Here is a 22,325-nt window from a genome sequence, read left to right on the forward strand (position 1 = left end):
TTCTTTTAAAATGTCTCGATTGAAACAGAAAGGCACCAACTATTGATACAGTAACTTGCCTAGATCTTCAAGGTGATGCTGAGTGAAAAACCGAATTGGAAAGATAGGTATTGAATGGTTCTTTTTATTTAGCATTCTCCAAATGACAGTATCACAGAGAGAGAACAGATGGGTCAGGGGTTAGGGAAGGGGAGTGTGACCCATGGGCAGCCAGGAGTTTCCGGTAGTGATAGATTTATCTTGATTGTGGTGATGATGTAAACTCAGATATGTGGTCAAATGTCACAGAACTATACACACACACACACACACACACACACACACACACGAACAAGGAGTACATTCAAAACCAGGTGAAATCCAAGTAAGGCCTGAACTCTCTCCTTGATTGAATGTATCCTGTCAACATCAGTTTCCTGATTTTGAGAACCTATGGGGTAGACCGGGCATCAGCTACACGGGATCGCTCTGCTATTACTGTAACTTCTTGAGTGTAGAATTATTTCACAATATAAAGTTAGAAACAAATGTGTCTGCTGAAGAAAAGGGCTCCAGCTAGTAATCAGAAACATTCTGGAAGCAATTTAGGCAAAGACGGGGTAACCTTTCAGGAGTCTGGGCTTTTAGATATAAACACGGAAAATCCAATTTGGCCATGCTTGGCACCAACCGCGTCTGCGAAGCTTGCACCGTGTAATTCAAAGCAATTACTGTTTCCATGACTTTTGTGAACGCGGTGGAATCAGTAAGTGTTGGGAGTGAGCAGAGATCACAGAGAATGTGGGTCAGACTTCCAGGTCAGACTTCTGGGTTTGGGTATCCTCACTTGTAATATGATGACTTTGTCCTAGATTCTCTGTAGTGTCCCGCTTAGCCCTAAATTTTATAAGTCACTGCTTTTCAGTGTAAACCATGATACTTCAGTGAATTCTGCCTCAATGTTTATTGTATGAAACCAGTATCTGAATTTCATGATATTGCAAATGTGGATGCAGCGATGACCTATTTATTATTTAACACCATCTCTAGTATTGTAAACAGATGAGGGTAAACTACTGGGCTAACTTTTACCACTTAGATAAATTAGTGGTAAATTAGATAAGGTTAATTTTCCAGGACAGAGGGGTCTGGTCAGTTTTCTAATTCCCTGTAGAAAACACACAGCTTTTGTCCATGAGTATTTGGGTGGAAGGGGTAGGTTTATTTAGGTCAGTGTCCCCCAGTGTGGGGCGAGTGACTTCCCACCAGACCAGCTAAATCAAATCTGGGGTGATTCTGGCCCAGGAACATGGAGACTCCAGAAGCGTTAAAGAGGCCACTGTCACTGGGGAATAAAGGTGGCTATGCTCTGCCGACCACCAGTATAGCTTAAGCTTATTTATGCATCTTAACTACTTTTTCATCTTGGGGAAACCGAGCCCACTATGAGCACAGGCTCGGGATGTGCAGGGCCCATGACAGCACAGACACAGCATCTCAACAGCTGCAAGCTGTCACTTGCGTACCCATCTACCTTAAGTCTGTAACAATCCAAGTCAGTCATATGAACACAAAACCAGCAACTCAGAGCCTCAGTGAAATCATTTTATTTAACAAAAAGAACCCATAGGGTTCAAACAGAAGTACAAAATACAATCTTCATTTTTTTCCCTGTGGGTTAAAGTGTTACATTTTTAATATAAACAAATAAAAAAAGCTTTCACAGTCAACTCATCAGAAACATAACCCCTGTCCATTGAGTTTCTTAATTGTGCAAAACAAACGAACAAAAATGTAGATCTGCCACAGGATTCCGTGTGCCAGAGCCGCACGTTTTGAATATTGCAAGTTTTGCATTGAAAAGAAAATTCTAAGGCCACAGTTTCTTTGCAAACTAAGCCTGAGAATAACACACAAGCAGAGAGCAGCTGAATTTTTACCTTCATTTCCAAGTATTTTCTGTCTCAATGTAGAATCTTCTATGATCATAAATAACTTCTTAAGGAAAGATCTGCAGTTTCAACCCACCGCTGAAGGTCTGACAGACTGGCAGGAACACAGTGAGGCAGACCACACATCTGAGTGGTCCTCTAAGTGTGACAGTAGCAGCTTCACTTCTGCTTTCTGGGTTCCCCTCGTGACTTCTCTAGTACCGGCGATCAGACAGCCCCAGTGAAGGATCCTAGTAAGTAGTTGCTCTTCTACCTGGAGCCAAGTAATTAGACTTTCTCTTCCCCCGCCCTGTTCCCTGCCGTTACTGTTCTAGTATCACGGTGAGGGACAGTCTTGACAAGGCGTGTAGCTACAGTTTTAGAGCTAATAAATAGTGGAAGAGAATCTTTTTAAAAGGAAAAATAAAACCCTTTCAACAGCACTTACACACACACACAAGCTGTTTTCAAACACGCGCGGAAATAAGCGAAATTAAAAACCAGAGCAGTGAACGGTTTTGTGACGAGTTCAGTGTCGCATGTGTTGGTGGAGCCGTCGTGCACTGGGGTTTTTAAACAGCGGCTTACACCAGAGGAAATGTGTGTGCCACTTACACAACCACAGGGGAGGAGGTCTGTCCAGAAGGGGACAACATGCATTTACATGTTTGGAGGAAAACATGAAATGGCCAATTAATGTTTAAATGCAGAATTTCACCTTAGAAGGCTCTCACTGAGTGTACGACCGAGAGAGAGCCGTGCTGTTGAATGAAAGGCAGTGTTCTCATGGGAACCCGGGTTTCTCGATCCAACCTTCATGACACGGAGGGAACCCACCGCTCAGCGGGTCCCCCGTTCCATGGCAGGAACCTGCCTCCCGCCCCTCCTGTCCCGAAGTGCTCTCAGCTCACAAACCCACAGTGTGAGAGGCACAGCGAGGGAGCGTGTAACTGCACAGGAGCGCGGAGGGGCAGCACAGCACTCCTCAGACCCAGCAGCAACAAACCCCTGCTGGTCTCAGCATCCTTGGGGGAAATGCCATCAGAACACTGCACCCAAACCGGAAGATCAGTTTAACAGGGTCACTCTGACAAGGTACCGGCAGTGGCTACCTTCTTCTTTTAGAATCTAATCTAATGGCATTTCTGCCCTACTTTGATTGTGTTTCTTCTGAAACACCCTGTGGTAGACATACCTTGGCCTGCACCTCCTGCTGCCCGTGAGGGATTCCCCCGGGTTGGTTTCGGGTGCAGTGATGGGTCAGGCTGAGACTTAAGACAACCTGATCCCCACCAGAGGCAGGTGAGGGAAAGGCCCCTTTCTCCTCCTCGGGTAGTTGAAGGTATCCTAAAGGGGCGACCTTCCTTCCGTCTGTCTGAAAGGCTCTTAGGTGCGTAAGACATGAGGAAAAGCAATCACATGTCCTGTCACAGTGATTCAAGAGGGTCAAAGTCACCGCCTTCGACGAAACGTGTTTCCCCTTCGGGCTGACAAGCCTTTCAAGGGCCTGTTTCTGTTGGTTTTGTAACATTCCAGCGCCAGGTCATATGCTACATTCTACACTGCCCTGGAAGGAGTGAAAACCGAGTCGCTTCATGGGAACCTCCTAAGACCACACTCCTTGGGGAGGGTCTTGCATGGACTTCCGTCCCCCGGGGTCCGGGAGGAACTGGGCCAACCCGGCACCCTCAGGGTCCGGGAGGAATCACACCGACCCCGGCACCCATGGGATCCGGGAGGAACCAGGCCGACCCCAGCACCCATGAAATCCAGGAGGAACCAGGCCGACCCCGGCACCCATGGGATCCAGGAGGAACCAGGCCGACCCCGGCACCCATGGGGTCCGGGAGGAACCAGGCCGACCCGGCACCCGAGGGTCTTTGTGTGTTCCGAGTGGCCTTTCGCGTCCCTGCTTGTCCCTGTGCTGCCCACGTCCCCACCATCAGGCGCCCCGCCCCCGGATGTCCACATGCGTCAGTACCTGTTCCACACTCCATCCACCCTGAGAACACTGTGGAAGGCACACAGCCCAGTCCCCTCCTGCTGACATGGAGGCCGGTTGCTCAGGTCAGCACAGGCTCCCTTCTCACCCTTGTCACCACCGGGACCCGTTACTCTGTGACTTTGTATTTCTCACCCATTCTTCAAAGGGACTGTGGCCCCACCATAAACTTGGACAACCTCTCTGGCCCTCTGGAAAGCCCACGTGTTCTTTACTTTCTTGGTATGGACGTTCGTTTCTGTTCTGAAGCAAGCCTTCCCTCCCTCGTCCCCAGGAGGGCAGGGGAAGGTGCCAGCATTCCTTTGGTGGTGGTCACAGTGGCCTCTGAAGCGTGTTCAGAGGATGAAGGGAACAGGCCGGGTCTCTGTCACGTTACTGGGATGTGGGTCCACCTGCAAAGACAGCAGCCAGTCACCATGGGAGCGCTCTGCACGGCGACTCCAGGACCGAGTTCTAATCCTGTGACGGCTCAGAGCCTGCGGTTGTTAGTCCCCGGAGCCCGCTTCGGTGCTCCATCACGCGCAGGCCCGGCCACCAGCCTGACCTGTGCTGCAGCACGCTAGTGGTGATTAGCAACCGCCCGTCTGCAGACCTGCCCACCGGAAGTTTTGTGCTGGTCTGCACAAGAGTTAACCACCCTGATGTGTGAAAATTATAGACCGAATCATCTTAGTCAAATTTGCTCATGCTCAGAGTGATTTCTGCCTTAGCGGTCCCCCAAATAATTCCCCTATTCTCACTGGTCCCCCAGCGTAAAAAGGGTGACAGCTGCTGCTATAGAGCACAAGGAAAATATTGTGAAGGTGGAAATGCAACAGTAAAAAACGTATTTTTGAAATAGGTATCCCCCACTAATTAGAAATTAGCAAGACACTGACACAGGGTTATTTACAAACAGAGCAATGCAAGTCAAATTTTTCTTTGTTTTGTTTACCTCTGAATAAAGAGGTGGGGGCTGGAAGCGGAAGTCCCGGACACAAGCGAACACAGGGCAGCGGGCGCCCCCCTCCCAGCGGGGTGGCTGAGGGTAGGGCGGGGTGCGGCTGGAGACCTCGTCTTCTGACACCACGTCGGAGTAGTCTGGAGGCGCTGGAACAAACACGGAGGTGATCTCAGAAATCCGCACCAGGCCAGACCCCATCGGCCCCTCAACGCTGACACAAGCAAGACGTCTTTCTCAAGTGGAAGACAAGACAATAGTGAGCCTTCCCCCCAATCAGACAGTTTCTCTGCCCCTTACAACAAAACACTGGGAAGCTTCTGCTTTTATGAAACTACTCCTACTAGCATTGATTATATTCTACTCTTTGGAGACGTGTGTTACAGTCTACGTAAAACGAAGTCGTTGAAATGTGGCTACAGAAAATACAGGACACTCTGTGCTTGCATTCTGGCAACTGTCTGCTGTTCTGCTATCCTAAAGCAGAATCAGGAAATGTAGGTTTTATTCCTGGATCTGGCGTTGGCAGCTGTGCATCCGGGATGAGCTCAACACTCAGAGTCCCTTCCAGGAATGATGTTCGGTGGGTTTTAGTAACAGGAAGAGCAAGGGGGGTTCTGGGGGCTGCAGGATTTACCACCTGAGCGCTGCCTGTCTTGTGCCCAGCTCTGGGCCCTCTGTGCACAGCTGAGCGCGGCCTGTCTCGTGCCCGGCCCCGGGCCCTCTGTGCACGGCTGAGCGCGGCCTGTCTCGTGCCCGGCCCCGGGCCCTCTGTGCACGGCTGAGCGAGGCCTGTCTCGTGCCCGGCCCCGGGCCCTCTGTGCACGGCTGAGCGCGGCCTGTCTCGTGCCCGGCCCCGGGCCCTCTGTGCACGGCTGAGCGCGGCCTGTCTCGTGCCCGGCCCCGGGCCCTCTGTGCACGGCTGAGCGCGGCCTGTCTCGTGCCCGGCCCCGGGCCCTCTGTGCACGGCTGAGTGCGGCCTGTCTCGTGCCCGGCCCCGGGCCCTCTGTGCACAGCTGAGCACGCACAGCCCGTACCTTCTGGCCGCTCCGGCAGCGTCAGGGCCCACCAGCTCACGTCCACACTGAACCGGCTTGCCATGCTGCAGTTCCTGCTGCCAAAGCCACTGTAGGGAATCGTGCCAATGACGAGGGGCAGCTCCAGCATCAGCTTTTTAGCACCGGGAATGTGAATGTACACCTATTATACCAAGAAGGAGAGAAAAAGAGAGAGGCACCAAAAAAATTTAAACCTCATAGTAAAAATAGCTGATTCATCTATTTTTTCATAGAAACAAATGCCTTTGTCACTCACCACCACCCCTCCCCCCCCAATATATTATACACTGTCTGGAACAGTGATGTGCAGAGCAAACCACAGGAAGATGCAGTGACCACTCTGTGATGGGGCACTGGCCTCAGCCTACTCCACTGAGAGTGAGCACGGCTCCCACAAGAACTACAGGAAAGGAAGGATGTATCTTCAACATGACAAGCACCCATAATGCACCTAAATTCCTTTATGTCATTTAATTAAATCCCGGGGGGGGGGGGAGAGTTTTGCATGAATTACAAAGGCCGATTTTCATGTATTTCACAATTTGTTGTGATGCTGTTGACCTAAAATGACATTTTGCTCAGTATCAGGTGCACATTCCCAGTAACGGCACCGTGACAGCTCCATTCTGCACACGGTGAATTTTAAAAAGCACTCTGCTTACGGCTAAGGAGTAGTCCACCCGGATGAGGCGGCAGCCCAGGATGGAGGGGGTGACGGGCGGGATCTTCAGCATCTTCCCGTTCCATGTGTCGGTGGTGCCCGAGGCGATGTGGTTCCCGCGCACGTGGGCGACCATGTGCCGGACCGTCTTTGTTTTCCCACTGGCCACGTACGTCTGGGTTTGGAAGATAGCAGCTTTTGGAACAATCAGTCGGGAGGAACAGTTCTCTATTTCTGCGTAGATTGGAATTGCTTCTCCTAAAGAGAGAAAAGAGAGAGAGAGAGGGAGAGAGAATCCTTCAGAGACTTCCCAAAAAATTCTCACCGGGGTGGAACAGAGCTGTTACCAATTAGAGCTGAAAGATTTACAACAAAACTGCAACAAACTGGAAAGCCCTGATTCCAAACTTCTCTTGTCAATCCAGCAGGTCGCAGCAGGTTTTCTGATTACTGCATTGCTCACCAATTCTAAAGTTATGGTCCTAACCAGTGCCTTCCAAATGAAGATAAGACTGCAAGTAAATGGTTGAGTATCACATTAAACACAAAAGGTCACTAACAAACTCATTAGCACCCACCCAATTAAAATCTGCCCAACCTGAGAACAAAGCGTCTGCTCTCAAGGACTCCAGAGTAAGAAGCAAGCATCCAGTGGAGGGAGCAGGGAAGCTCCATCCCCATCAGACAGCTCCCACTGACTTTCAATAAGCCAGGGCCCGGGAGCACAGGCCAGATAAACCGCACGGAATCGGGCCCTTCATAAGTGGCAGTCCTCATACCAACCTGACTGTCAGTTTGCTGAAGGTCTGCGTCCTAGCCCCCGTGCTGGTATTCCCAGCAGGGAGTCGGTGCCTAAGAGCACGTTCACTGTACAAGAGCTCTCCTCCGGGCACCGCAGCTGCGGACACTTTTCCACAACATTAAAATAAGATGCCAGCATTTCCCCACGCTTCTAGTGTTTGTCCTTGTTACTGACGTCACAGGATTGAGGGCGGGAATACCAGTTTTACTGACATCTACTAACCCACTCAAAAATATCTGAATATCAGTTATTTATATTAAAGACAGAAACACTTATTATTTATGTTTTAAAATAGTATATATTTCATTAATTACGATGGACAGGATTTAAAATCACTTCAAATTAGCTAATAAAATGAATGAATCTTCCAATCTGAACTTTCCGACATTTTGCTTACCATTACAATAGCCCTTTCTTTCAATCTTGGCGCTCAGTGAGACCGGACCGGAAGTGAAAAACCAACAGCCAACCATCTTCTCTTGGGTTTTCAATACAGGGGTCTTGAGAATTTCAAACAAGACGACAGCATTAATGAAACCAGTCTAGAAGATTCACACAACTTAAAAGTAGGTGATTCTTAATTTAAGCCGTTAGAAAGAAATGTCTTCCAAAAAAACAAATGAAATTTTCTTATGTGTCATCATAGTAGGTAAAATACTTTACTTACTGAAACACAAAGCGTTCAAAACCGTTCCCTGTTTAGGGAAACTCGGATGAACTTTCAGGTTCACATGAGGGTGACACCACTGTTTTGCCCAATAGCCGTCGTGTTTCTGGGAAATGGTACTGCACCCCTTAGAAAAGCAACCAAAACCACTAGTGGTACCTGTTACCCTGTCAGAGCTATTCTTTTAGGACTTTTTATGTGTAAATCAAGTCAAAGGAGAAATGGTGTAAAAATCAATCAGAATGTTCCATCTGTATTGGCATTTAAAAGGTGGAATACGCAAATAGCCTTTTTCCCTCTTCAAAAAAAAGCATGATCAGGCAGAACGTCGTTTCAAGTGTGTCTAACTTTAATGGTCTGTGGTTTGGCGTAAAGGTAGGAAGACACACAGTGTTACAAACCCAGAGATGACAGAATGCACCACCCCACTTTATACTCAATTGTATCAAAAGAAATGACACAAGCTAAAAGGCTCAGGTTACAAAAGGTGCACCAACCACAAGCTCACTGTAAAACCTAAAGTTATAATGTTCTTCTTTATTTATAGAAAGAATAGAGGATAAATAGTATCTCTTTTTGGCAAATAAAGTAAGTGAAATAAAATCTCTAGTCACTTGCCACAATGGCCAGCCCCACAGAGTTTAGAAGTAGTTCAAAGACACTTAGCATTGTCAATTTACAAACAGGCATTAAAGCAGGTGGTCAGCCAGCCATACAACAGGTCAGCAGGGGGCCAGCTAGTTTAGGACTTGGGCCACATCGGTTGCATATTCACAATCTTAAAGGTGAGCATTAGCGTACATTCTATTCTATTTTCATGCAAAAATAGAAACAACTTTTAACTCCTGGTTTTTTTTCCTTATCTTTAAAAACAATGGCTCTAAAAAGAAACCTCCACTACTAAAAATGGTGGCTTTGTAGTGCCAGTGTCACTGACGGCAAGTTTCAGTCAGCTTGTATTTTCTATGAAGTTAAAAAAAAAAAAATCATTCATATTTAAATGAAGAACCATTAGGTCCCAGTAGCTATCGTGAAAGCACAAGGTATAATTTTATATTATCTTGATAATACGGGTTTAGATGAAAGAATCTTGCTCATTAGCTTCCATCTTTGCCTATTCTGTTGTTACTTACAGCCTCATCTTTCTCAGCAGCCTCCAGGGTTTCTGGGGATTATTAGAAGTTCAATGCTTTAATGTGGCCAAATCTGTCACAGGAAATGATAAGTGAAGGCTCCCCCAGACAGCTGCACGCACTTACTTAATGTGAGAAAATGACACGCAGAATGGGGGGCGCCACGGAATAATGGCCGGAGCCTCAATCACAGGCTGGGCGTGATTAATACTCTTCCGTAATTACTGGTCCCCAACCTGCTATTATTGGAGAGCTTAGAATGCCATAGCCCCAGGAGTGTGGCCGTTGTGGTAAAAGTGACAACTCTTCGTGTGTGTGTGTGTGTGTGTGTGTGTGTACTGCACACGCATAAGCATTATCATTATGCAGCCTTATGAATGCATTGGAGCCTGTGTGAGCGTGTCGGCAGAGGGAGCCCAGAGCAGCCTCCAGGACGTGATGGACGTGTGGACACACATGGTGATGGACGTGTGGACACACTCGGTGATGGACGTGTGGACACACACGGCCTGTAATCCACAGCCTCGCAGCACAGGCTGAGCATGGCTGCCTGGGCGTGCCACGACGGTATGAGACAGCAAGCGACAGGGCAGGCTCGCACTCAACCGGCTAAACGTGGGCACCGCCCTTGAGAGCAAGGGACGAGGGGGGCCGGGGGGATGGAGGGAAGGGGAAAGGACTCACTAGTAACGCTGGCGTGTTGACATCGATGTGACCGACCACGTGGAATTCTCGCCTGACGCTCTGGGCGGGGAGCGTGGGCCGCTCCGCCACGGCCCTCACGCAGTACCGAATACTTCCGTACTTCCCGGTGAACGAGGTGGCGAGGAGGCTGAATGGAGCCAAGGAAACGAACGCATGTTTCATCGTTCAGTTTAACAGAACCAGGAAAAGCTCCGGACGTGCTGGTTTGGTTCAAGGGAAAATGAGTGTGAGCAGGGGCGGTGTGTCCAGGGGAAAATGAGTGTGAGCAGGGGCGGTGTGTCCAGGGGAAATGAGTGTGAGCAGGGGCGGTGTATCCAGGGGAAATGAGTGTGAGCAGGGGCGGTGTGTCCAGGGGAAAATGAGTGTGAGCAGGGGCGGTGTGTCCAGGGGAAAATGAGTGTGAGCAGGGGCGGTGTATCCAGGGGAAAATGAGTGTGAGCAGGGGCGGTGTGTCCAGGGGAAAATGAGTGTGAGCAGGGGCGGTGTGTCCAGGGGAAAATGAGTGTGAGCAGGGGCGGTGTGTCCAGGGGAAATGAGTGTGAGCAGGGGCGGTGTATCCAGGGGAAATGAGTGTGAGCAGGGGCTGTGTATCCAGGGGAAATGAGTGTGAGCAGGGGCTGTGTATCCAGGGGAAATGAGTGTGAGCAGGGGCTGTGTATCCAGGGGAAATGAGTGTGAGCAGGGGTTGTGTATCCAGGGGAAATGAGTGTGAGCAGGGGCGGTGTATCCAGGGGAAATGAGTGTGAGCAGGGGTGGTGTATCCAGGGGAAAATGAGTGTGAGCAGGGGCGGTGTATCCAGGGGAAAATGAGTGTGAGCAGGGGCGGTGTGTCCAGGGGAAAATGAGTGTGAGCAGGGGCAGTGTATCCAGGGGAAAATGAGTGTGAGCAGGGGCGGTGTGTCCAGGGGAAAATGAGTGTGAGCAGGGGCGGTGTGTCCAGGGGAAAATGAGTGTGAGCAGGGGCGGTGTGTCCAGGGGAAAATGAGTGTGAGCAGGGGCGGTGTGTCCAGGGGGAAATGAGTGTGAGCAGGGGCGGTGTATCCAGGGGAAATGAGTGTGAGCAGGGGCGGTGTATCCAGGGGGATATGAGTGTGAGCAGGGGCGGTGTATCCAGGGGAAATGAGTGTGAGCAGGGGCGGTGTATCCAGGGGAAATGAGTGTGAGCAGGGGCAGTGTATCCAGGGGTTCGTTGGAATACAGAGGCCGAGCGTCAGGAGGTACCGGGCACCCACACACGCAGACAGACGTGTGGCAGGAAAGAGACCACAGATGTTCTCGAGGTTCTACTCACTCAGATGGAAGCTGGAAGCTGAATGGAAATTCGTACTTTCCAGGCTGTAGTAAGAGGACGCCTTCATCTATAGGAGGAGAAAAAGACATTCTATTTTTAACTGAGGTTAGTACTAGATCAGGAAGTTTCCCCACCTAGAGCAGATGTTTTCTTAAAGGAGATTTTCCCGAGTATAATATCTATTATACTCCAAAAAGCTCATTAAACTGAGATTTAGACAATTAAAATTTGAATTGGTTTGTACTATATATAGCTTCTGTTGTCAAACAGACAATTACTCTTAAGTTATAACCACAAAGTGGCAAAGCCCAGGGCTCCCAGATACATTAATATGTGTACACACACTCACATACATGTGTATAGATTTTTTTACCCCACTCTTATGCTAGCATGAGTATATTAACATCAGTACACTATTACTAACACCAAATACCAATATTAATTTTGACTGGAAACTAATCAAGCAAAAAAATAGATCTACTTATTTTGGGCATGTCACTTGTTGCGCAGAGGTGGAGAGGAGGTGAACAATTCATTTGTAATGTGCACACTGAGCATAATACTGAACAGTCAATCCAATGGGACAAGCTGTTAAGCCGAGTCGTGTCTTTATACTCAGGGTCTACTGACTAATGGGGGTGACTTGCTGGTGAACTTGGGATATAGAGGGGCTTCGCCAAGCATGACCACGACCCCTCCTCCTGCCCTGGTTCAGCCAGGTGCCATTTAATTTCATGCTGAGGCTCATGGATGACTGTGGGAAGGCCAGGATGCAAACTGTGGGTGGGCCAGCCAGCTGGGGGTGGGGGGTGCTGCTGAGCCTCTGAGGGCTGCACCAGACATCACCCATGTCATTCAGATGCAAAGCCAAGGCCAGGTGTCAGCGTTGGTGGGAGGGCTCTCTGGAGATACTTGAAAACTTTCCCTTCTTCCCATGGTCAAGTTCACATCGTAATTCCATCTGGAGTGGGGTGATTAACATGAAGAAAGAATGGCAGAGACTGAGAATTTTCTCTGAGATGTGCATGGTCACTTGATACTAAAGTGAAGACTTCTACTGTCTCCATTCAAAAAAAAAAAAAAAAAATTTAAAGGCAGGTTTCACCAGTGAGGTGGGATATTGTTTTCAGTTAAGTGCTGGATTTCTAAGACTTTACCCAACTCAGTTAACATTTACACCCTGAGCTTTTGGCGAAGAGGAACAGCTTACTGGCCTGTCTTCCTAACCTGCCCCCAGTTTTCAGGGTGGGACATATTGTGGGGAAGTCAACAGAATATTTGTCACTGGAGGTCATTCGAATAGAACTAATCCCCAGGTGGGTGAGTTGGAGGCACAGCGAACAGGTCCCAGGTATGTGAGTCCACGCTGAAAGACAGAGCGCGTGCCAGGACCCTGTGCCCGGAGCTGCCCCCAGGGCCTGAGCCGTGTGCTCTGCAGCAGCTCTGGCCCCAGAGGCCAGGGAAGCCACAGGGACCCCTGTGCACTGGGCCACAGCTCTCATCTGCAGTCGCCAGGTCACTATGACAAAGTACTTGACAATGTTTAAAACTGTGGGTTTCGTCTGAGGTTGAAATTTATAGCGTTTCTGTCAGTGGAGAATAAACGTGAATAACTTCAACTCTCCAGCAGAGCAGAGGGGAAGGAGGCTGGACGCGTGTGAAGCTGGCCTTTGTGCACAAGCAGTGACCAAGGAGTGCTGGAGCCCTGGGGGGGGGGGCCTGGAGACTGGCACCTGGCAGCCAAGGTCAGGGGGGAAACCCAGACGGGTGGGGAGGGGCTTACAGAGAGGGAACAGCCGGAGGCAGGGTACCACAGACATGCAGGGGGCACACAGTGGCCCAGGAGACTGAAGGAGGACAAGAGAGACAGAGACGAAGTTCACAGACAAAACAACCCAGGAACTGAAATAAATATCTATAATGAGACTTTAATGACGTCAGAACATAAACAGGAAAAACACTTGAGAAAGTTGATACATGTGGGCTACAGTATTTGGGATCTAATGTTTGTTTTCTTTCTTTTTCATATATTTATTTAGAATTTTTAAAAAAAGTTCCCCAGCCGACTTGTGTGTCCTTATGCATGGGGGGACTACCTTGTCACAAGGGTCACAAGGAGATGATCCATTTGCTAATGGTCCTGTGGCCACAGCTCCTAACCCAGGCCCCCTGGAGCAGTGGGATCCCGGGCTCAGGGCTCAGGAAGGATGCGGGGCTCCCACGAGGTCACGCTGCAGGGGAGGGGGGGGGGTGTTACCAAGAACAGAAGCCAGTGCTCTGGTCCATCTTATCTCTCTACCTAAGTCTCAATAAAAGTATGAAGAAAGTCAGTCACAATGACAGCAAGTAGTTGGGTTAGATTAAAAATGCCAAAGAATTCTCTGAAGAGATATTTCGAAAATAGACCCCACAGCCACACTTCCCAAACTCTCAATATGCTAAAAATCTCTTCAGGAGATTGAAGCTCAGCGAGGTTCTGCAACTTAATGACCCTGGCAATCTACAACTCTGCAAAGTTACAGATATCAGGAGTCATCTCTCTCTCTCTCTTTTTTTGTATGAAATCAACTAAAACTGTTTTTTTAAAAAAATAAAACTTTTTTTTTTTTTGTATAGTATTTTTCTGAAGTTGGAAACGGGGAGAGACAGCCAGACAGACTCCTGCATGAGACAGCCAGACAGACTCCCGCATGTGCCCCACCGGGATCCACCCGGCACGCCAACCAGGGGCGATGCTCTGCCCACCAGGGGGCGATGCTCCACCCCTCCGGGGCCAGGGCATCGCTCTCTTGCGACCAGAGCCACTCTAGTGCCTGGGGCAGAGGCCAAAGAGCCATCCCCAGCGCCTGGGCCATTTCTGTTCCAATGGAGCCTCGGATGCAGGAGGGGAAGAGAGAGACAGAGAGGAAGGAGAGGGGGAGGGGTGGAGAAGCAGATGGGCGCTTCTGTGTGCCCTGGCCGGAAATCGAACCCGGGACTTCTGCACGCCAGGCCGACGCTCTACCACTGAGCCAACCGGCCAGGGCCAAAAACTTTTTTTTTGGCCAATATTTGTTATAATACATTCTAAAAACAAACTATTCACGTTGTTTACATTTGGACATCCCATCCCACCAGAGTGAAAAAAGATCTGACTTTGTGAATCAAAATGCTGATAGCCCAAATTGTACCAAATCATTTTCCCCTCACAAGTTATTTGCTAAGCAGGTCTAACTATTGACTCAGTCTAGTCACTGGCCCAGAGACAGAGTCCAAAGTCCTGGACCAAAACCAACTGCCTTCTCTCTCCCTGGCCCTCCCCTCTCCCTCTCCCTCTCTCTCTCTCTCTGGTTAGCCCTCCCTAAAATCCATGTGGTCTGTTACCTCTGGGGGAGGCGGGCGTAAGCTGGCCCATCCTGGAGGCCACGCTGATGACACGAGGGCACAAAGGCAGCACCCAGTCCCCCAACCCACTGCACTTGCTGATCAGAGAGACAGCTTCGGTTCCAATTATGGTTTTCCTAACTGCAATTTCTGGGATCACTTTGTTCTCACACACCTTGACCTTGAGGACTGAACTGCGGGCAGTCTACACCTGGGTACACACAGCAAAACTGCACAGTTTATTGATTGTGTATAGCACATGGCAAGGGTTAATAACATAGTGCATTTTACTCTTGGAGGGCGGAGCTGCACCATTATTTTAGATAGAAGCTGTTGAGGCGCAAAGGTAAGACAGCTTCCACGAACCAAAAGAAGGCTAAGACTCAGTGTACTTAGTAATTTCATGACTAATGGAAATTGGTGTTTGCACCTAATGTTAACTGTACTCAGTGCAGCAGGTTCTCACATGGAGACTTCTGGAAAAGCCTACAGACTTAACTGGACTCCTCCACAAGAGTGATCTTCCCTCCAAAGACTGTCACCATGCCCAGACCCCTGCCACCCCACAGGGATGGAAGCAGGTGAAAAGAAAACAAAAGAAAAAAAAATTAAATAAAAAGAATGTATAGTAGAGAACTCTTTAAGTTACCCGCGTTCCCTAGAGAGTAACACCAAGTATGATGGCCGAGGAACACGTCCTCTGAACCGCTACCGGTCAGGGGCTCCTACCCTCTTCCTAGAGATGCCGCTAATTCATCATGAACCGAGAACCAGAACGAGCCTATAGATGCAGGAGGGGATGCGGGGCGGTCCCTGAACCATGGGCTCCAGACGGAACTTCCCAGACTCGGTGCCACCCTCCAGTCCTCAGCGCAGAGGGGACAAGACCTGGATCCCCGCGTGCTGCGTTCCAGACTGGGTATCACAGTTCCCATGACAACGGCTCACTCCCAGAGTGGTCCAGGAAGGTCCCGAGCCGCCAGGTGGGGCCTGCGCCCGATGCCGCGCGCTGGGGGCGCACGCGTCGTTCCCTGCGCGTCACCAGCGGCCAGGCTGAGGCTCCGCCACCCCGCGCGCGCCCCCTCCCCACGGCGCCCCCGGCAGGCGGACATCGCCCGGTGCCGCGCCCCCTCCCACCCCGGTCGCCGCGCTCACCGGCCGGGGCCTCGCGCAGATTCAGGCGCACGTTCAGGTACTCCACCTCCGAGGCGGAGGCCGGGGTCGCGGGGCTGTCGCTCGGGCTCCAGGCGACAGCGGCGCGGCCGCGGGCCTCCAGGCGTAGCGCGCGCAGGGCCACGGGCTCGGCCACCTCCAGCAGCACGTGCCCCGCCACCGTCTCGCCCCCGGAGTAGCTGCCCTTGTGCTCATCCTCGAACACCAGACCCAGACTCTTCACGCGACCCTCGGAGCCCGCGGCAGCAGCGGCCCCCGCCTCGCCGCCCATCCCGCCGGCTGCAGCCCGGACCCAGGATCGGAAGCAGAGCGGCGCCGTTGTCACCGGCGCAAGCCGCACACCCAGGGCCGCAGCGGCCCCCGTGAGCTGCCCGGTGGAGCCCTGCCGCGCCTTGGGGCCTATCGCTTTAACAAACCCCGCCGGGACTGCAACCGGGCCGGGACAGCCCACCCCCGGCGCGCGCCCATAGGTCGTCTGCGAGGCCCAGCCGGTGCCGATTGGTGGTAAACGGTTACTGAGTCATTTCATTGGCGCCCCACGCGCCGGCTGGCGCAGGTAGGCAGTGCGTGATCAGGCAGTTGTGACCTATCGGGACACACCGCTGCGCACGTGCACAGGCCGTTTATTGGCTGGGACGAGGCACAGTCGTAGAGCACTGACCAATAATGAGGTGGTGCGCCCATGTGGACAGATAGTGGGAAACAATGTTTGGTCGGGAGGGGGCGGAAGCGGGAATCCCGGGATGGCGGCGTGTCAGCGTTCCTATGGTTACGGACGGGGGCGGGGTTTGCGGCAGAGTGAGGATCGCTTGCAGAAGTCACTGGGTTCGTCCTAGAACTTGCTATTGTGGCTGAACTGGTTGAGTTTGTGATTACATCTGCAATGCCCGAGAGGAAATAGATGTCCAGGAAAATGGAACTCAGCAATATTTCTTTGTGAGATTTGGGTGCCGGCCGCCTCGGTACTTTAATGGGCAAGTTGGCATGTCCTAATCTCCAGGGTCCTGAGCCCCTTCTCTGGAGTTTTAGCATCCTCACCCTTTCTTAGAGTGGGAATAAGGCTGTGGTTCTCAGCCAGGTATGACCCCGAAAGAGCTCGACCCCTGGGCTCACAGCCTCTCCAAGATGGGAATGGCTCAGGGCCCTTCTTCCTGCTGCTAATGGGTCATGTCATGAATCAGGTTATTTCTAAGCAACACCGGCTACCCTAGTTTCTGCCCACCGGAAAGGATTTCGTGACTTCAGTGTCATAGTCCACTGAGATTTCCAGTTGTTTTTAATGACCTGTCCACGCCCAGGGCTCTTTTTGCCCCGTACTCGGTTTGATTTTCTTCTTTATCTTCCATTCCTTATCTGGCCCATCTAGCATAGTGGCCACCATCTAACCATCATTTTCTGACCCTTTTAAATTCTTCCCGTACAGAAATTCCATGTTTGCAAGCTGTTACAGATTGAGTAATCTCTTAAAATCTTGCCTGGTGTAGCTATTTCTTTTCTTTTTTTTAAGGACCCCAAAGGAAAAGTTACTCTACTGTTCTGAGTTTAGGTTATTACTGTGGAACTTTAGTTAGACTTCACAAGTTCAAAGTTTTCTTATTTCCTCCAAAAGAACATAGAAGAGGCCACAAGTCCAGCCCTGTGTGAAGGTCGGAAATAGCTGTTTTCCAACCGTGTTATTTATCTAGAATAGCCTCCAGCATGTGCTCACACTGCCCCTTTCCTTCATAACACAGCCTGACCGTATCTAATTACTTGCATATTGTCCATCACCCCCACCTGAACCACAGAACTTATTCTCTTCATTGTTGTTCCGTCTGGTACCTCACACAGAGTTCATCCTGAAATACATGTGCAATCAGTGGTTGTTGGCTGACTAACTGACTCCCAACCCATGCAGTGTTATTGGTTCTGCAGTAAATAAGCCATATTCTGCCTCTTACTCCACTTCTCTTCACCCTCTTTAGACATCTGCCCTTCTCTATCCCTCCCCCCTCGAAATTAAGTGGCTGGGAAGGGATAGTGGCCCTCACAGTGCCCCAAGGGCAGAATTGCACATCCCTCTTTGCCCAGTTGTCACTTAATAATACTGTGACGGCAGGTGCCAGGAGTCAGTTCCTAATCAGAGATCCACAGGCTCCTAAGGGTTCCATAAGCCCCTGAAATTGGGGGCCAAGTTTTGAGCATATGAGGGTCTCTGCATTCGGGGCATGGAGGAACAGGGCTCTTCCCTTTCAGGGGATTTTTAAAGGAAGTCAGTGACAGAAAGTCTTCTAGGAACTGCCGGGAAAACCACCACCTCCATGAAATTCATGTCCGCCCAAAGACACAGTGTTCAAGAAAGCCTACAGAGGGAGGGTCCATTTCATTTCCCTCCTGTTGCTCTCACACTCTCGAACCGCTCGGGCCACCCATTCCGGTTCTCCGGGGCCCATGGAGGCTGCCGCGTGCCATGCTGATGCAGAGAAGGTCACCTTCCCTTGGTGCACCACAGCACTGCTGAGCAAACCCGGACTTCTCACAGCCACGACTGGTGGAGTAGAACAGACACCCAACACGATCAACCAGGGAAGGAAGTAGGCTATGTCATCCACATCCGAGTCAGGGCTCAAATGGTGCATCCTGGAAATCTCACCCCGTTCCTGCTCCAGATTTCTGTTTCGTTCCCCGGATGTCCTCACTGGCTTCCTCTCCAAATTCCCTCTCCACCTGGCTGGCGCTGTCTGCGTTGCGGCTACCTGGGAACTTTGTCACGAGCCAGATGTCTCTAGCAGGCCACGGAGAGACTGTTAGGCGTTTCTGAAATGAGGGGCACGAGCCAAGCCCTCAGCACCCCTCGATTTGAGAGAGCTGAGAGGTTTGAGCTCATCAAGTAAGATTCCACCAATCGATTAGAAAGAGCATTTTAACAGAATTCCTTCCAGGGAATGTGCCTGTGGTCCGTGGCGTCTGGCCACACTGCAGACTCTGTCTCCCTCTGAGCGCCGCTGCGCCCAGCAAGGTCCCAGCAGGTTCTACTGCGAATGACTCCGGGGCTGGGATGCATGGGCCGTGTCTGACCTCAGGGCTGGGTGCCCTGAATGGGGCGTGTCCGGTTTCCAGCCCTGCTCTGACTTGCTGCACGCGTGTGCACTGTGGGCCCCGTGGTGTCCCTGCATCGGGGAGTTGACTCCTTTCAGCTCCGAGAGGGGATGCTAGTGTCCCCACAGTCGGAGAACCGGTCGTGGCAGCAGGGTGAAAAGTCGTTCTCTTTTGCTGATTGCCAGGGCTGGGGACCTCCTGCTGCCCCAGCCGGTGCCATCTGACCTGAACCTGGGTGGTCTGTGAGCATCAATCAGTCTGCGGCCCTTAGGCTCCTGGGTCTTTTGCCCCCTCCCGGCCCGGCCTCCAGGCCTGTGCTGGGGTCCAGGGCCCAGCCCTGTCCTTGACTTCTTCCTTCTGAAGTCTCTCTGGGCTTCTGATGCGGCTGGTTTGACCTGGGTGGAGTGTAAAGGTGACATGCCGACACAGAGTCCGGTGATGGAACTTAGAGGCAGTGTCGGGCCCCGCCTTCCCAGAGGGCTGCCGTTGGGGGCTGGTGCGGTGCTGCCGGGGCCAGCATTAGCTCTGCTCCTGCGACTCGGTGAGCCCGTGAGCCCGTGAGGGCTGGGCCTTGCTGTCCCAGGCCTGGAAGCTGCCGGCATGGTAAGTCATCATCGTCAGTGACAGTGTATACAATTACAATGAGCATGTCCTGGGTGCTTCCTGTGGTGCAGGCTCTGGACTAACGCTGCATATACTGTTACATTTAATTCTCAGAAGAACCCTATGGGATAGTTTGTATTTTAGACACAATGTTCCCGAAGGGGAAAGGGAAGCCCAGAAAGGAGCTGAGATTGGAACTTGCAGTTTTCTGATTAAAAGGCTGTGCTCTTCAATCTAAAAAGTCACTGATGAGTTTCTTTTAGAAGCCGCTGAGCATAAGTTGGGTAACTGTATTTCGGGGGAGGCTTCCAGGGGATTCTGCAAGGTTTGTGCTTCAAGCTCTGCATGAGCGGAGTTCTCACACATCCGTGGCCACATTTTGTGCGTACAGGTGACTGACTGCTCGTGGTTTAAATACCCGAGAAGGGAGTTGGTACCTTCCATCACCCCCGACTGGGACAGCGAATCTGAGGAAACAGGACCAGCAGAAAGCGGCCATCACTACACCCTGCACGCCCAGAGCGACAGCAGACTACACCGCCGTTGGCGAGCCAGTGCCGCAGCAGCCCCGGTGCTGCCGTGGTGGGCGGAGAGCAGGAGACAGGTGCCTTCCTAGCCTGGATGTGAACATTGGCTCCAATTGCCAACAGCCCTGGCCTCTCCAGACAGTTCAGCCTTTCCAGGGCCGTTTCTACAGTGTGAAGAGCTGTCGTTTTGTGTTTGTGTGACATCTGTCCTTAAGGATGCTTCACGAGTTTTTAAAAGTATTTTTAAGTACCGTTAACCACCTGAGGGGACTCCGGGTGCTTTGCTTATGGCACCAGCTGTTTGCAGGGGGCAGCGGTGCTGGTGAGGGGCACTTCCTAAGGGGACCGTGCAGTCAGGAGCCGAGTGCTGCCAAGGTCCCTGGGTTTTCCATTGCGAGCAACAGAGAACGCGAGTAGGAGAGGGTGGGGGGCTTATAAGAAAGCTTGTGGGGGCTTACACAAGGGAAAGCCCAAGAGCCAGACAGGACAGGAGGTAGGAAAGCTCCAGAAGTCGCAGTGTCAGGAACTACAGTTCTGCCTCCTCAAACTGCTCCGTGTCAGAGAGAAGCCACTCATCTTCCTCTGAGTCATCCCGTTGAGATTCCTGGGCCGGAGAACAGGGACTTTCCCAGCTTTGGTCAAGTGCCCAGTCGTGGGACTAAGAAGTGGGGACAGTTCTAAGTGACACTCTTATCATGGCAGCTTGAAGGCCAAGATGACCCAGTCACCCCTTCCCTTGATCCATGCCCTGTTAACGTGAGTTCTTTCCACGTGGGGGAAGTGGCTGTGTCCCCACCCTTGAACCTGGGTTGGCCCAGGGATTTGCTTAGCCTGTGGTAGGTGGCAGGCCATTTCTGAGGCTAGGACTCTGGGGAGGGGGGAGGGGTGGGCTCATAAGCATGTGTTCCTGTCCCTGGAACCCCTTCCAGCCATGTGAACAAGCCCGGACCCACATGTTGAATGCAGACATGTTGTTCCAGCTGAGGCCCAACTTAAAGGCTTAAAACAGCAGTTAACATTTATCAGCTCACGCGGCTTCCGAGGGTCAGGAAAATGAAGGAATGCAATAAAGTCCTACCACAGAGCCGCGGGTAGCAATGGCAGTGGCTTGAGGGCAGCTGCGTGTCAATAAGTAAAGGTCAAAGGAGCGAGAGCGAGCTGCAGGAGCCCACCGCTAGAAGATGCGCACGCGCAAATGTGAGCAATACACTGTCCAGGGATTCACACACGTTGACAGTAAATATGGAAAGGGGTGCAAACAAATTCTTAAAAGACGAGTTGCCCGTCGTGGTGGGAGCTGGTGTGGAGAGAAAAGAGAGGGCGGTCCATCAGGGGGCGGAGCCTGCACTGCCCCCCTCGCCTGCCTTGAGCTGTCTCATTCCTCAGCCCATCAAACTTGAGGACGCTGTCAGTCCTTGAGGCAACAGCGTCTGGCGTTTGCGCGTTCTGTACCTTGGCATCAGGTACGTGTTTTACTTAAGGACAGTTTTACAAATCAAAACAGAGGCTTGCCGTAAACTCCCTTTACAGTTGCGGTTAGAAGACGTTGCCGATCCCCTTAGGCCTGATGGATAAAACTTGGCGTTTCTCCCGCTCCTGCGCCGGCGCTGCGCAAACTTTATGGCAGAGGGGAACAGCTGGTTAAGTGGGTTCACGGAAGGGTGAAGGTAATACAGCCATAAAAACCAAGAGGATAATGATTTTAAATGGGATAATCGTTGTAACAACACCATTAACCTTTTCCTGCCAATTACGAGTGTGGTTTTTTTTTTTTTTTTAGAGGTCTAATCAAAGGTTTTCAGGAATTGCATGCACGGTGTGAAAAAGAAGCAAGATAAAATTTGCTGTCACTTTTTTTTTTTTCTCTCCTTCAAATCATTCTTTCCCCCAGATCCATTAAGAAATTAAGACCACGGGTGGGTTTCAACTTCTTTGTAACTCATATTGGTAGCCCTGTTCCTGGTCGGTCTCCTTTCAGCCCACTTTGTGTTCGAGGGTGAGGCTCCTTGAGTGAAGGTGCCCTCGGGTTTGTTTGGGCATCACGGAAAATTGATTAGCCGGAAAGATTCAAAAATCGAAGAGAGGCTTGTCAGATAATAAACAATTGCTTTGCCCTCTTTCTGTGTGTGTGTGTGTGTGTGTGTGTGTGTTTAGCACATTGCACCAAAATATTTTAAAGATCCGAGAAAGTTTATCACGAGAACAATTCCTTTTTTCTTTTCTTCCTTCCTTCCCTCCCTCCCTCCTTCCTTCCTTCCTTCCTTCCTTCCTTCCTTCCTTCCTTCCTTCCTTCCTTCCTTCCCTCCTCCCCCCCTCTTTCCTTTCTTCCCTCCCTCCCTCCAGAAATACCATTACTGCTCAGGGGAGTGAAAAGAATTTCTCATTGTTGTTGAACACACTAAATTTAAATTC

General features: G+C 50.9%; 1 protein-coding gene across 1 annotated transcript; it reads right to left on the reverse strand.

Annotated features, from left to right (window-relative positions):
• Window positions 1–1,570: 1,570 nt before the first annotated feature.
• ARRDC4 (arrestin domain containing 4) lies at window positions 1,571–16,136 on the reverse strand. Its single transcript, XM_066239045.1, has 8 exons — window positions 15,688–16,136; window positions 11,170–11,236; window positions 9,858–10,005; window positions 7,771–7,873; window positions 6,573–6,829; window positions 5,890–6,052; window positions 4,847–5,001; window positions 1,571–4,304 (listed from the first exon to the last, which is right to left on the reverse strand). The coding sequence occupies exons 1-8, from the start codon at window positions 15,974–15,976 to the stop codon at window positions 4,248–4,250; spliced, it is 1,239 nt and encodes a 412-aa protein (XP_066095142.1). The 5' UTR covers window positions 15,977–16,136; the 3' UTR covers window positions 1,571–4,247.
• Window positions 16,137–22,325: the final 6,189 nt, after the last annotated feature.

Source organism: Saccopteryx bilineata, chromosome 7, assembly GCF_036850765.1.
Source record: "Saccopteryx bilineata isolate mSacBil1 chromosome 7, mSacBil1_pri_phased_curated, whole genome shotgun sequence".
In the NCBI taxonomy this organism is placed as follows: Eukaryota; Metazoa; Chordata; class Mammalia; order Chiroptera; family Emballonuridae; genus Saccopteryx; species Saccopteryx bilineata.

Excerpts from the sequence above, each read along its gene's own strand:
- ARRDC4 (XM_066239045.1), bottom strand. The coding sequence starts at position 15,976 with ATGGGCGGCGAGGCGGGGGCCGCTGCTGCCGCGGGCTCCGAGGGTCGC. Across the intron at positions 6,830-7,770 it reads AAGAAAGGGCTATTGTAATG|GAGAAGCAATTCCAATCTAC; the intron begins GTAAGCAAAATG and ends TTCTCTCTTTAG. Across the intron at positions 6,053-6,572 it reads GGGTGGACTACTCCTTAGCC|GTGTACATTCACATTCCCGG; the intron begins GTAAGCAGAGTG and ends TTGGTATAATAG.